This window comes from Ciconia boyciana, chromosome 8, assembly GCF_034638445.1.
Source record: "Ciconia boyciana chromosome 8, ASM3463844v1, whole genome shotgun sequence".
NCBI classification, from domain to species: Eukaryota; Metazoa; Chordata; class Aves; order Ciconiiformes; family Ciconiidae; genus Ciconia; species Ciconia boyciana.
In genome coordinates this window covers 9,597,820-9,613,471 of record NC_132941.1, presented here as the reverse complement: position 1 = coordinate 9,613,471, position 15,652 = coordinate 9,597,820, and the positions used below count along the sequence as shown (strand labels likewise).

The 15,652-nt window shown below is 43.7% G+C and overlaps 1 protein-coding gene across 1 annotated transcript; it reads right to left on the bottom strand.

The window, feature by feature from the left end:
• Positions 1-5,169: 5,169 nt before the first annotated feature.
• On the bottom strand, positions 5,170-13,633 carry MINAR1 (membrane integral NOTCH2 associated receptor 1). Its single transcript, XM_072871594.1, has 3 exons — positions 11,336-13,633; positions 9,589-9,843; positions 5,170-5,367 (listed from the first exon to the last, which is right to left on the bottom strand). Exons 1-3 carry the CDS (start codon positions 13,631-13,633, stop codon positions 5,170-5,172), a joined length of 2,751 nt encoding a protein of 916 aa, XP_072727695.1.
• Between the last annotated feature and the right edge of the window lie 2,019 nt (positions 13,634-15,652).

Sequence of the window (15,652 nt, the reverse complement as noted above, 5' to 3'; positions counted from 1 at the left end):
TTCTCTTCTTCCACATGCAGATTCAATGGGATGGAGTCACAGGAGCACCTCAGAGGGCAAAATATGTCCCTGAGATCCAATATTTTGCTTGTGACTCTTTTGCACATCAGGCAGAGCCATTCATCAAAGCTATATTTGAAATAAAGAATTTATTCAACCAGTACAACTAATTGCTGTGAGCAATACATTCAAAGAAGCACAGAGAGTGTGGGGCTGCATCTTGATCGCTGATACAGCACTGCATGTAGGAGCTTTCTTCTACCTTGAGACTCAGTGACTCTATCCAGCAGCTACTGTAGAAAGCTGGCAGCTGCCCCATTTTCCAGCCCAGCAATGACCCAGATGAGGTCTATATATCCTACATATCCAGCTTCTTGGCTGAAGAATGCTGTGCCAGAGTGTTTAGGATTTTTTGGCACGAGCCTGGTCACACTTAGCATTTTTATGGAAGTTCCTGCTCCTGGATTCATGGTGTAACATAAAAATCCAGAGGACACTTCTACTTGTAAGCTTCTGAACTTGATGGGTACAAGAGAAAAACCTGAAACTGATGCAAATCCACGCTACTATCTCCACAAATGAAACCAACGCTAAATTGTGAATCACAGTCCCTCCCAAGGGGACCTGTGATGGTTTGCAGCCTGACTTACGACACGTGAGCACCCGAGGGTGGAGCTGGTGTCCCGGCCCCACAGGGAGCACTCGGCAGTCCTCATCCTGACCAGGATTGCTAAAGCAATGCATTAAAGGTGCTTATGCAGTAGAGATGAGGAAATCAAGATCTTACATTACTATGTTTTCATGTCATTGTTCATTATTTGGCTCCCCTTTTCAACCTCTGATGCTGGATTACCTTCAGTGGTGGGCTCAGCTCTATCTTTGTTTCAACACCTGGAATTTTAAGACAACCTGGTTTTGCAATTAATAAGTCAAAAGCAGCAGATTAATTCATATAGAGATCCTAAGCAAACTGATTGCCTGTTGATAGGTGACTAAATAGCTATCTATAGTACTGACTTGAAAGGGACAGTGGTTGCATAAACATGTAAGTGAAGTAGATACCAAAATATTAGTCATGACCTTGTTAAAACAGTTGATATGGAAAAACTCAGTCATGAAGTAACCTATAAAATGAAATATTATGATTATCGTCAATAGCTAATCTCCCAGAAGGCCAGACAATGTGATGCAAAGGAGCTTTTAAAAGAAACCAAACAAACTCATTTTTCTTTATCTTCTGCCATCTTACTATTTCACAAGTGAGAAATCCATTAGCAATTCTGCCAAGAACTAGATAGGCTGCTTAGTTATCTAACACTGAGACACTCGCATCCCATGGCTATCTTGATGTCCCTGGAAAAAAAAAAAAAAAAGAGGAAAAGCAATGGAGTAATAAATTATTATAACTGTTTCATTAAAACTTAGGACGCTGTAATTTTCAAGTTTATTTGGTATTATATTTAAATGAACCAAAAGGCAACATTGTACAGTAACTTTATAAAATAAAATTATTACATAGTACATTAACCAAAGCCCCATTAAAAAAAAAAATCCTAAAAACTCATTTGGGGACAGATCCTGCTCTTGCTCTTCTGCACACATTATTTATTGAGCTGATTTCAAGCAGCACTCTTGTTTTAGGAAAAGCAAATGGGATTTGCCCCCAAAATGGAGTATCTTTTTTATAATTCTTGCAGTTTCATTTTATCATGTGTAATATATCAAGTTTATAAGGCATAAATACGAAAAACAGTTCAATATGCTCATCATTATTTTAATTAAGTAATACAATCTAGGACACTTTTTTCAATCACACCAAGGATTACACTGTACCTATAGCTTTAATTTGTTTTTTGTTTTTGTTTTTTTAATACAAAAGTCTATCATATAGTATACAGTATATACTAGTTGATAACTGGTTCACAAGGTTGATCACGATATTCTTGCAGGTTAATATTGTCAGGATTTCACCTAGCTTGTATACTCTGCAGAACCACAGGGTCCCTCCTTCCCAGGCTGCTCTCCTCCAGCGGCCGCATCCCACCGCTCCATCTCCTTACCTATGTTAAGTGAAGAGCTCTGTGCCAGATGTAAAACCCGCTGGGAAAGGCTAGGGACAGACATCCCAGGAGTGCCGAGGAGCTGCTGGAGGCAGCCGGGGAGCGGAGGAGACGGTGAGGCAGCGGCTCCCGGAGGTATTTGTGGAGCAGGGAGGCAGGGAGCCGGGCTCTGCTTTCCCTGCTCCCCTCGGGCTCCCGGCACCACAGAGATGCTCCCAGAGGTTGTGGGAGCCAAATCAAGCCCCAAATGGGAGAGAGATCTGTGCTGACCCACGATCTCCACCTGCCTCGATGATGACAGGTGCCACTGGCTGCCTGTGCAAAGTGAGGATGGGCGAAAGCACCTCAATAAATCAGGAGCGGTGTGGATGCTTGGGATGCTGAGTGCTTGGGTTGGGCCAGCTCCACATCACCCATGGCTCCAAAACCTGCCAAATCCTTCCCAGGACTTTGGGCATCTCTAACGCAAAGACTCATCCGGTGCCAGCTGGATGAGTCTTGCACAGACAAAAAAAATCCCTGCACAGACAAAACAGGGGTCCTTACATCTCCTCTCAGGCATCAGTGCAAGCACAGCCCCAGCCCGCCCCTGCAATCAATAACATCTCCTGCACCCTTCTCACATCTCCACTTCGATATTCAGATATTTTCTAAAATCAGATTACTAAGATGCAACGGAGGAAGCGCTGCTGATTTCGGGTTGGGGGGTGGCAGGGCCAGACCGCTCGTGCCAGCAGAGGGGGGGTTGGCAAAGGTGGGGGGTCTGCCCGGTGTCTGTCCCACACCCACCCTGCCCCTCCAAGGGACTTGTCACTGCCGGTGTGGGCACACAGGGGACTGACACTGTGCCACCACAGGGCCATGCTGGTCTTTCCAACAGCCCCTCGTGCTTGCTATCGCCCGGCCAAGGAGGGGTGTAAAAGGGCTTTCTGACATTACCTGGAACCAGGAATAGATATTTTACATATACAATCAACCTAAATTGTGCATAAGGTAAACTGCAGAGCAATGCCCTCCAGAGTGTATTCACATGTCTAATATTAGACATCTTGCTGGCAGCTCCGAATCGTCCCCGGAGGTTTCTCTCTACCTGTCTATATTTACTACCTACGGATCCTGAGCTCCTGAACTCAGGTGCTCTGAATCATACCATAACTGAAGGCAGCCTAAAATAGACAGTGTGAATTGCTCCCTCCCTGCTGTGACTCCATCCTGCAGCATCTGGGAGGAAAGAGAAATAATCTTGGTATTAGGAATGGGCCAAAGCTACAGAATTTGGGTCAGGATTCAGGCCAGGCAGGCGCAGATTTCGGTCTAGGGGTTTATCCTTGTTCTGTATTTGCTGATGGGACACCCGACCCCGTGCTTACACTTGTTTTCCTGATAGATCAATGGTCCCAGGGATCACCTATCCCTAAATAAACTACAGCACAAGAGCAGCACATAAACAGCTCTCCAGCTGCAGGAAAGAACTGACACACATCTAAAGTCACAACAAAGCCTTTGCCTCCCACACATCCTTTCCTCACTACTTTTTTTAAACCAGCCAGAGACAAACAGCGAGTGCAGCACACCCCAGAGAGCCGGATGAACGAGCATCCCATGCTTTCCTAGCTGCTGTGTCATCGTGTAGGGAGGCTGCTTGTGAAGAAACCAAATTGCCCTACATAAAGAGCATTCACTAAAAGAATCTCCTTTCCCTTAGAGGACCAGCAAGATCACATTATTTCCTGAAAATATTTTTTTTTACTTTTTTTTTCTTTTTCATCTATACTTGACAGAAGAGTAATACTGTCTGGGTATTTGCTTTCACTAACCATGGCAGGTAATTTATGTCATAGCTTGAGAATTCCTTTGCGCCTGCTATTTGCATTTGGGATAAAGCATCAAATGGACATTTCCCATAGGATACAGACTGCTTGCTGTCCAGTAGAGTCAACCATCATTCTTAAGGACATTAGCAAGAGGGAAGCAAAAGATCTCCCCATGCTGAATGCATTGCATTAACAGCAAGTTTCCACTAGTGCTGAAAAACTGTGCCCTTAATATAAGTGCTCAGTAACCACCAGCCCTGCTGTTTGAGGAGCACTCTGAACTGTATAGAAGGCTTGCAGGAAAAGAACCTCCATTAGTACCCATTATGCTGTGATTTATGTTATGGGCTTAAAATAGCAAAATTAAATAGTTCTATTTAATCTACAGTCTAAAAAAAGGCACAAAGACTTTGTGAAAAAAATTATAACTGTTCAGATTACATTTCCAAGAACTTTAACAGAGCGTTGCTTTGATTTGCCAGCTTTGCTTGCTGGCAGGAGTGAAATTGAGACAATTTCACTGTCTGCGGAGGTAAAGAATACCCTTTTGGCAAGGCAAGTTTGCCAGCTCTATGCAAATGTTATTCAACAGAAGCAACTAAAACCTCTTGTGATTGCTTTAAAACATAATCTTTTTGGTCTGCAGCACATTGCACTTATCTAAGTACTCAGTGATGATAGAGTGGGTCTTAGGGCAAGACCAAATACAAAGAGCCCTTTTTAATCTGAACACAGGAATGAACTCTGTTCATGGCTACACAGTCTGCTTTCAATCAAACGATCATGAAATACATAAATACTATAAAATAAATACAATACATTCAGAGTTTTCTACATTGTAGAGAGCTTTAAGACCTTCCTAGCTCCCTGATGTAATGCATATAAAACGTTCCCTTCTATACAGTGCTACCTCCATGTACCCATACCTCTGTTAAATGCAACATAGCTCAGACAACCTTCCTCTTTTGCCTGGATTCTCATCAGTCTCTGATTCTGTAAAACATTATATTGTTTCTTTAGGAAAAAAAAAATATTGCACTTTTAAAAATGCATAAAAATTGAACCGAGTTCCCATTAACTCCGCCACACAGTCTGTTATTTAAAATAATACTTTTCCAAAAAAAAAGTTTCTCTAGTTGTTTTGTGTTTTGCCTACATTTACAGCATTCTCCATCAGATATCCTCAGAACATTCTTCCTTAGCAAATTCCTTACAGCTTTGCCTTCAGACGTTTGAAACACAGCATGAGCTATCTGAGATACACGCGGCTGGGAGTCATGGGTCTGTCCGCAGGTTCAGGATTTCATTGTACAAATGGGAACTACAATGACCAGAATAACCGTACAAGCTGCCGCTGCTATCAGGGCAGCTATCTTGCAAACCTTTGCTCTTCTGAACTCAGCTTCTTTGCGTTTTAATAAGGAATCATAGCCAGGAGTATAAATGTCTTCCATCCAGTATTCTAAGTTGTTTGGGTTTAAAGATTCTTGAGTCTAAAAATTAAAAGGAAACAGTTGTTAATTGTCTGGGATCTGTCATCAATAAAATAAATAAATAAAGCAGATGTGCCTGAAGGCCTCCCAACTGCATCTGGGTCTGCTGTCAGGATAAAGTGGGTTATTGCTGCTTCTCACATCCCTTCAACTCCTGGTCCCAGTTCCATAAGGCTGACAAAAGTGGCAACAAAATACTGCAAAAAATAAACTCCTGCAACAGTATCATTCTGCTGCAAAATCCCTCACGTACCTCTGATTTGCCGGAAACTTCGTCATCTTGGATGGCATTTAAATAAAATCTCTTTAATCTGCTAGACAGCAGAGATGTCAGCAACTACCGGTCTGTTACTGCTTTTTTAATTATTAAAGCCCAACTGATGGGAAGGGTTCTTACCATATACTCCTCATGCACTACATTTTATAAAGCTAACCCTAATTTTGCTACCATAACTTGCTTGCAGGGCGCGATTGCCCAGCCCCATCGGGCGCCCAGTCCCTCTGGACGGGCCATTTGCAGACCCCCTCCAGAATGCAGCACCTGGGGACATTGGCCCTTCGTTTCAGCATGGGAACACACAACTGCAGGCAACGGGTGCTGAACACCCGGCGGAGGGGGCTGCAAGTGGGTCTCCATGAAGTCACCCAGGACAAGGTGACCCTCAGCTTCTAGCTCTCCTTCCAGCTCCATCAGCTGCAAATCACCTGAGTGCATGACGTTGTCTCAGTTTTAGGGGCAGGAGGAGAAGGGGAACTGGACACCTGGCATACGATTTGGTACCACACATTACTCTGGACCATCTCTCCACAGATTAGATCATTTAACCCCAATGGCACAATCTGTATTTCCACAGGAGGCAATACTCTGCTCATTGCCAAAGTCCGAGTCTCTCTGGGTTGGAGGTGATTTTAAGAGTATGCTTAAGAAATTAAAGACTTTGCCCTCCCATTCCACACAGGTAACAAAAAAAACCAAAAAAACCCAACAACAACAACAACAACCACCCCACCAAAAAAAGTGAAGGAAATCTGAATCGGTCAGAAAATTAAAGGCAACCTGGGGAACTTTATCAATGTCTCCATCTGACCTTTTTTTTTTAAAATCTTTTAGTTTTTTCTTCCATTGAATTTGAGCTCTTCAAGCTTTACATTTCCACCTTGCTTGTTTTTTTCCCTTCATCCTTTCTGTTCGGGAAAATGGGGGAAACCCAAACACTAGGCATTATATTGCACTTACCAGCAGAAAGGAATAAAGCAGAAAGAACATTTTGAAAAATGACAGCTTTTCCTCGAAGCTGTCTCCTGTGTCTGGGACTCCAAAAGGCCATTTCTTTAAAAAAAATGAAAAAGAGTCCACATAAAAATGTTCCAGTGAGAATACCTGAACACACACCATTTCTGTGCTCGTAACGGACCTGATCCAAAGCCCGTTGGACTCCACACAAAGAAATTCCAGCTGACTTGAGAGGGATTTGGGTAAGCCTTTAATTGGCTAATTCAGATTTTGTGGCCACGAGCTACTGGCTGAAACCTTGCTTTGCCTGAAAGCAGTGTTTGCTTTATGTACAGAAATCACTACACGAAGTGATTTCATAGCTACCCCAGAAATAAACAATTAAAATTGAGCAATGGTTTTATGATCATTTAATGGAGATCTCTATGATAGCACTAGCATGCTGAAACAGAGAGCATCAGCAGAGTCTGAGATTGTACCATTCGGGCTCTGAATGACCTATTCCAGCCTTCTGAAGAAAATCAGCACCCTCATCTCTAAGGCATCAGAAAAAGGTCTGACAATGTTTCATCCCGGTGGATCACCATCCACAGAGCAAAGCAATGAGACCTCACACAGACCCCACACCTGGGACAAACTTTGGCCTAACTAGTTTTGCAATTTCTTTTTTAAAGGAAAACCCAGCAGTCTTGTCAAGTACCAGGAGAAATTTTAAATAAACAAAGGTAGAAAAACCCCAAAGATAGCCATGCTATGCTTCAAGGAAATTACAGTTTTGGACCTCTCTGCCTTGGTATTGACCTTTTAACTACTTCAGAAGGAAGATGCATTATTAAAAAGGCCCATTACTGTTAATCAGCTTCCTTTCCGATTTCATTGCCAGACATAGGAATGTTCATTAAAGCATAATGTATTTACTTTCAGTTCTAATAAACTTAATCACTGGGAAAAAAACCCACTCATCAGTCTGTGTCTATTTTTTAAGTTTGTCAGTAAGCTCTATTATAAAGTCTAGACATGGGCTTTGCAGAGTAGATGCAATTCTAACAGTCCTTTTGGAGGGAGAGAATCAAACCAGTAAAGTTTTATCACCTTTATCCTAAAGATAAATGATGGCAATAAGCCGATTTCTCTGGTTTGCTCACAGTCGCGCAGAGCTTCTTACAGGCAACAAAACGGCCCTATGAGGAGCAGATGGAGAACACTTCTCCCAGGGGAGCCTTGCTTCCAAATATCACCTCCCTTGTTGCCTCCACGCAGCAGGTAAGGGATGCTTTGCGACTGCCTGCTGCAGAGGAAATTCTTTCAGCCTATCCCTACTCTAGCATAGAGTCAGCAATGCCAGGGTTAGGAATTTAGTGAGCCCTCTAATGCTTTTTAAGTCCCAAAAAGCAGCAGGCAGCTGAGGCAAGATGCAACCTGCTCTCTGTGCTACCTAGTTTCTCTCCAAGTGCACTTCAGCCACAGCAAGTAGCAGGGGCTGGTGAGGACAGGGAAGTTTGCATGAGCCGAGCCAGGAGGTGAATTTGTTGTGCACAAATTCCTGCACAAACGCTCGTGGGAGTTGCACTACAGCACTGCACGGGTGATGGTTTTTATTCCAAACCAGCTAACGTAGGGTCTTGAGGCATGGCAGTTCTCCTTGGGCTATCCAAGTCTTTCTCACAGTATCCTGATGCTCTACTAGGGCTTAGTCTGATGAGTTTGGAGCTGGGCTAGGTACCTCAGCACTGAGCCATCAAGAGCTGATGTGGAGCCGCAAATCTCAGGCTCTTGCATGCCACCTTCCCTGGCAGACAAGCTTTGGAGACAAGCAGACTCTCTGCTTGAGTACGGCTGCACCGCACAGACGATTGATCACAGAGCCGTGTTAGCATGGCACTGATAAGCCCCAAGCTGTAGATCAGTGTACCCCACCTCCTGCCACGCCTGGAGCTAGCTGAGGCAGCTTGCTCTGCTCTGGGGCATGCACGCACATGCAAGGAGCCCAAAATGCTTGAGGTCAGCACCATTCCCCCCGCTGGCTCTGCATGCTGCTGTATAAATGCATATAAACGATACACAGTGATCTGAGCATCAGTATGGATTTCATTATGTGATGCATTTTGTGTTTCATGACCAAATATGGCAACATTTGTTTGGTCTTTACACATTTTGGATGGCATTCTTCATGCTTCCTCTTTAAACCTGTGCTCAGATATCTTCCTTCCTAGAAGATGTCTTGTGTTTATCAGGCTAGACAGGGTATCCAACATGGGCACTCAGTCCTGGGTCTGGGCAGCCCATTATATATCAGGATTGTGATTTCAAATACACCACACTTTGGGAAAATTTAAATCCAAAATTTACATTTGTCTCCCAGTAACTTGCTCTGCTCTGCCTGTTGCAGAAGAGCCTGCACGCTTCCAAGCTGAACTAAAATGCAAACAAGACAGACCATTAGCTGATCTGCTCTTCACATGACTCTGGTTTCCAACAGCCATTTCAAAGCTGCAACAGTGATGTGTTTCAAAAACAGTCATGATATTGAGCATCTTCGACAAGAGTTTTATGTCTCATGTTCTTAGCAAAATGGAAAAAGCCCTAACACTGAAATTCTCTGTGAACAATTCAGACAGAACAAGGATAGAAGAAAAAGCAGCAATGCCAGCTTCTGCACCACTCTGCCTTGCTGCAGTTAGGGACTGGTTCACCTCTGCACCCCTTTACCCCTAAACTCTTCTTTAGAGCTACTAACACCACGATGGCTTAGCAGACATCTCTCCATTGCAGAATAAGCTGGGAGCACCAACCTGTCAAGGATCACCGTTCAGCAAGCAAACATCCACATTTTTCTTTGTCCCTGGCCAGGATGGATAGGGATCAGCAAGATTAGAGGCTCAACACCACATAGCTCCTTCCTGAGCTATCCAAATCCTTTCTTAAATGCATATTCTGGCGACATCCATTCACAATCAAGCCATTTGAATTAAACAAATAAGACTCACTTGTAGATCCAATGCTGCAATCTTGCCCTTATCCCCCGAATTCCTCGTGTATTCCTCTATGGTCCATGATGGCTGGGCACGTTTCACTTCAGCCAGCTCTGTCAACCTCATGTCTGTGTAGAGCGGGTTGCTTTTCATGTGTGACTTGAGTGATGCAGGGTAGGGATGAGGACTAAAGACTTGTTCAATCAAGAAAGCATCTTTTGGTTGTTTAGAGAGTCTATGTGGCTGTGGGATTTCGTATTGCCTGTCTGCCTGCAATAGGGTTCAAAAGAATTTGAGAGAAGAAACAGGACTATGAGGGGGTTAAACACAAAGGACAGAGATATTCCTTTCAGACTCACCATATGATATTGCTTAAGCCATGGTAAGAAAAGTACCAGCTAGGACAAAGGTTTTGGATGGCCTTAATCCATTTGCCCACCCTCTTCTCACAACCAGACCAAAGAGGTATTTTACAGACACAATTTCTTGTTCACCATAACATGAACACAAAGCTGATTCAACAGAGGAAATTTAGGTTTTGCACTATTCTGAAACTGGCCCTGACATCCAAAAAAGCCTAGCTGATCTGGAAAAAGCTAAGAGCCCCATACAGCTTCCAGATTTCTGTTTCCAGATCAAATCTTCACACAAAGAAGTCTCATGGGAAACCCCCAGGTAGCACCCCCTTGACACCGCACCATCCATAGTACCAATCCAATGTCAGCCATGGTCTACTGCAGGAGTAAGGAAGGGACTTTCAAAGCCAGCATTTCATCCTGGGCAGATTAATGTACAGAAAAGCCAAAGTTTGGCCTTACTAAGGTTAACCTTCTTCCCCTTCTGCAACCTGCTAATAACGCATGGCTTATGGTTTCTTGTTCATCCAACTGCACTTATTTCCATCAAACCTCTTCCTCTCCTTTCTCAACCCTTCTCTGCCCTCATTCCTCCCCATAAGGAGGCACAGCATGCCTGTAGTCCTGATTGACAAAAGGGCCGAAGGACCCCCAGCCCTCTCCACTGTCCATGAAACAGAAACAACCGCCCACAACACGCAGTTTCAACTGAGCAGCAACCAGAGCCCAGCGCAAGGACAGCCACAATAGCTGTGCAACCTGTGAAGGTGGCAGTGGGCAGCTGTGGGGAGGGATGGGCAGAGTTTTTCTGAGTGACCAAAACAAGACCACAGCTATGCTGCACTTCCTCAACGGGAGGTTTAAGACTCATATAAATGACCGTGAAAGCCAGATATAAAGAAAATAACTACAGTTTGCATCTCACGATACACGTACAAGGATTCTTTTGTTGAGGGATTTGAATCCATGAATCTATTTTGTTGCCTTTTAAATATGCACATACTTCTCTGATAAAAGCCATCACAATGTAATTTCAAAATATCCCTTCTAAAACAACCACTAGAGAATTTCAATTTTCCTCATGCCGTTTTCACCAAGTTAATTACCTGGCTTCCTTATATCACCACTGATGATGAAGAATGTCATCATCTTCCGAAGATCTCACCCACATTACCCCCCCTCCCTTTTCAAAAAAGCAAAGTGCTTCTGAGGAACAACTTGACCATATTGCAGCTGCCAAGCAAGAACATATAGGTACAAAATCACTCAATTATGATAACAATAAAGACAGGCATAATATGGCAAGGCAAAGTACTGCCATACCCTGAGGCTTGTGATGACTATGGAAGACATTCATAACTAGATTATTTTTAAGTGCTTATTATGTGAGTTAAAGTTGAAATTACCTCTTTAGATTTCCTGTGCCACTCCTTATTTTCTCCTCCATCTCTCTCTTTCATCTCCTCTTCCGTAATGCCAACTTGGTTGGTGTAAGTAATAGCTCTCCAGTCTCGGGGAGAGTTTGAAATACTTGCTATTTTGGACTCAGTTGCACTATTTTCCTCTGTTAATGATCTTGATGACCTCCTAGTAAACAAACTTTTTTTTAAAGCTTTTACTCGAAGACTCTCACTATTACTTCCACTGGCGTCTGAACAGCACCATTCTGGATTATTCTCTAGTTTGCCTCCATGAGGAGCACTGTGGCACTGAAATATCTGTGGGGAGTTACTCTCATCTGATGCAGCCTCACTTGTCAAAGAATTGAGATCTACTTGTACGCTAACCTTCTCTGGCTGCTGAATTTTTTGATCCAACTTGCTCAATTTTCCCAGGACTTGGGAGATTTCTTCTCGGACGCCTGAGAGAGATTCCAGTTTCTTCTCTATTTCGCCAATCCTCAAAACTAATTTGCAGACACTCGTTTTCAGTTCATCATCTGTGTTACTGATATCTGCCCGGACCACTTTATCTAATTTGTTACAGGCACTCCCATTGGAGACTTTAGTCAAATTGTGCTCAGGTGAGCTCTCACAGTCTGATTTATGCACCTGAGACAAGGAACCAGTGCTGTTGTAGCATGAAGACTGCATCACTCCCGTCGACCCGCTGATACTCATGTCATCCAAAAACCGGAAAATGTCACTGATGTCATCGCTCACAATTTCAGAGTCATCATCTGACTGCTTAAGAGAGTGCCGCTCTCCATACTTGGCTTGGCCTGCCGCACACAAGTCCTTGCATTTCTTGTGGTCCAGAACTTGCTGCTCCGTTTGTGTCCCAACACTCGTGGTCCTGTCAACGCTTAAGATCTGAACAGAAGTACAATTAATGCTTTTATCCTTAAACTTTTTGACTGGCTCGTGTTTCTCCACATCTAGTATGGAAGGAATTTCCTTGGGTTTATGCCCATTTGGTTTCACAGCGTAGTTTGCCTGCATAATCGGTTGCTGATCCTTTACGTTTAGGTAGGACTGATGCCTGTCAGCTGAAGGAAAGTTTGGAGATGCATTGTTCGAACTCTGGTATCGCGGCTTCTCTTCAGACTGCTTCCTATTAAAAAATGATCGTTCAAAGTCAGGTACCTCCTCAGTATTTAAACTCCAGCTTTTAGCTGGCCAGGCAGTTTGCTTGGTTGGCTTTCCGGTCCACTTTTTGGTGTCCTGGGGCCCGAGAACAGTAGTTGGGCCAAAATACGTTGAAGCCTGAAGGTCATCTAAACTTTCATGCTTCACTCGCCTTTTGTCTGGTATAGGAGAATAAACTGGATTCAAGTACTGGCTGCTGTATGGCATTTCAAAGCTGTGGTTGAAGAAAGCCTGCTTAGAGCTTTCTTTCCTGTTCTGAGGCTCTCTGTGTCCATCCTCTGACTTTTTGTTGGACGGTATTAAGTTGGGAGATATTGTAATCAGATTATGAAAATCTTCTTTGAATATATTTCTTTTCTGGACACACGACTGCATCACAAACGGCTCGTCATTTGAAATGAAGGTTTCTTTTATGCCTGCATTTATAGGCAAGGAGTCCTGGTCTGAAATAGATTCATTTTCAATGTTCATGGGGAAGTACGTACTCTGCATCTCGCATGGTGGAGATGTGGTGATGGAGTAGGACGCCAGCGCCTGCAGCCTGTCCAGAGAGGCAGCCCGGCCCTTCATCTCCTTATTAACGCCGAGTAAAAAGTTGGGTTCTGACGAGGGAACAAACTGTTGACAGTCTTTGCAGTCCATCTTTCTGCATTTTGAAGACCTTCTGACTGGAAAGCCCCGGTTAAACTCCTGGTCGTTCAGCTCGCAGTTGGGCATGCAGTCTGCCATATTGCAGATTTCCGTGTCAGATCTACAGGACTCGAAGGACTCTTTCTTCTTCACTTTCTGCCTTGCAACTGGAAGTTTCTCCTTGGCCACTCCCCCATTCATTTGTATGAGGTTGAATATTGTTACTATATCTGCTGCAACCATGATTTTCTTTGATTGCTGATTGTTTACAGTGCATCTCATTTTGTCTTTGAACAAAGTCGCTGGGAAATTAGGATCCAGGCAAGCAGTGTAAAACAGCACGCTTCTGAGCTTGGCCAACTGGGATAAATCAAACCTCGCACACAAGGACTTGCAGAGGTCCTGGTAAGAAACGGTATTCTGCTTCGTGTCCAGCTCCTCCAAGATCTTCACCAGGAAGAGCGAGGACTCCTGGTTGGACTCCATGGCTTAAGCGTATTTTGTTGTTTAGCCTGGAAACTGCGTTCCACTTCTACAGCAACACACAACAGCAAACAAAAAAGACTGTAAGTCACCCACAGATAATATTCAGGACCTTGCAGTTCAGCCACAGATGGGCCTGACTCCCTAGCCATGCAGTCGAGGGCTTGCATGTATAACCTATCCTCATGTTTCTGAACTCCAAGCTGTAATCCTAGCATCGATGAAATCAATACGTAAATGGAATCAGGATTTCATCCAAGGAGGCTCATTTATGTCAGTGTCTACTAAAGCGAGCAAGTGAATAAACAGCAGAAACTCTGAAGGGGCTGAACTAATGGCAGATATACAATCACAGCCTGCTTGCTACGGGGCTTTCACAGAATTTCTTACCAACTTGTGAGAGGTTGAAAGTACAGACATGTCAAATTGTTTGGCAATAATTCTAGCCCTAGCCTAACCGGAGACGATCTACTACACCATGACAACCCCAGCTGTTTTCATATCTGACTGCAAATGGCTCACAGGAAGATTTTCTGAGAATAAACTTCTGACATGTTTTTAGAAGTTATCTGAGCACATAATTACCATCTTGCTTATTTTAAAACATTATTTTCTCCTCTACTCTGAATTATCTCCTCTGGATACCATGACACTTCTTCCAGAAATACCTTTTCCTAAGTTTATGATTCAGGAATGGAAAAGCTGCCTGGTCCCATGCAAAAAAATCTGTGTGAGCCCCATTTCAGCTATAAAGTGCAAAATTTAGAAAAGAGCAGAAAGAGTTAAACAAAAAATAAAAAAAAAATCCCACTGAATCTTGAAACCAATCCAATAGATGTTAGAGGGCTGGCTGCCAATCAGGGTGGATTTGAAGACTAAGAAATATCAAGGACAGAGAACATCCTCGTCAGTGATGTGCTCCCAGAGAAACCCGGGGAGTGCAGCTCCATTCACCAGCGCAAAATGACAGGGCAGGGGTGGAGAGCAAAGGCTGCACATTTATGTGGATAACAAGAATAGTTCGAACAAGCACAGCTAAGGCTAGCAAACATCTTGGGAAGGATATAAACCCCTGCACTTTCAGAGTTGAAACCAACCTCTAGTTATTATGGATTAGGAAAGGATGTTGACGGGAGGCAGATTATTTTTCATCTGCCTACTGTGAATATCCTTGTTGGTGTCTCTGCTGTTGGCTACCTAGGAGAGACAGAGCACAGGGTGATGCAGTCTGCCAATTCCTACGTTTGGTCACTTTGTTATTCTTACTGATAGGAATGACAAAAATATTTTCCCTTCCCCAAAAAGGTATGGTATCTTCCCCCATTCACTCCCACCCTTAGATGACCCCTGGAACTAGTCTCTCCATCTGCATCAAGTGCAGAATATCCACCCAAACGGCAAAGCACAAAAGTCAGGCTTGCAAGGTTTCTTATTACTCATTTTAAAAGTCACCTCCCAGCCAAAAACCTCAGGACTCCTGAGCACCACTCCAGGAATCAGGGCTCCTGTTCCCTCTCTCGTAGCCTTTCATCTTGCCCTGACACTACACACTGGCAATCACTATCAGTGTCAGAAGCCAGCGTGCATCAGCTTTCATAGCAGATGCCACAGTAGCATCTTCCAGGGGGAAAAAAGAAAACCACCAGGTTGCCCGTAAGAATATGAAACAAGTCTCCATACAGACTTGGGTGTTTATTTAGGTAGCATCTTTCTACTGCGTATGATCACAAGTTGAGCAGCAGCAATGTGAATGTATTTCTGTGATTGTAAACACTACTCTCAGAAACCAATGGCTACAGGGATTTTCCAACACCTCCGCTGCATGCATGTTTGCTTTTAAAGCTCCTGTATTATGCATAGCAGCACAACTCTTCTGCTAACTGACAAAAAGAGCAAAAACGTTACATTGCTCAGTGCTCAGCTCCAGAAAGTAATGCTAAAAGCTGGAGAAGGATACTTGTATCCCCTTTCTCTTTATCAACAGCGTGTGGCTCAGAGGAACAGCCTTTTTAACAGCCTGCC

Coding starts and splice junctions, on each gene's coding strand:
- MINAR1 (XM_072871594.1), bottom strand. CDS start 13,633: ATGGAGTCCAACCAGGAGTCCTCGCTCTTCCTGGTGAAGATCTTGGAG. Junction 9,844..11,335: donor GGCACAGGAAATCTAAAGAG/GTAATTTCAACT, acceptor ACCCTATTGCAG/GCAGACAGGCAATACGAAAT. Junction 5,368..9,588: donor TTGCAGCATTGGATCTACAA/GTGAGTCTTATT, acceptor TTTAATTTTTAG/ACTCAAGAATCTTTAAACCC.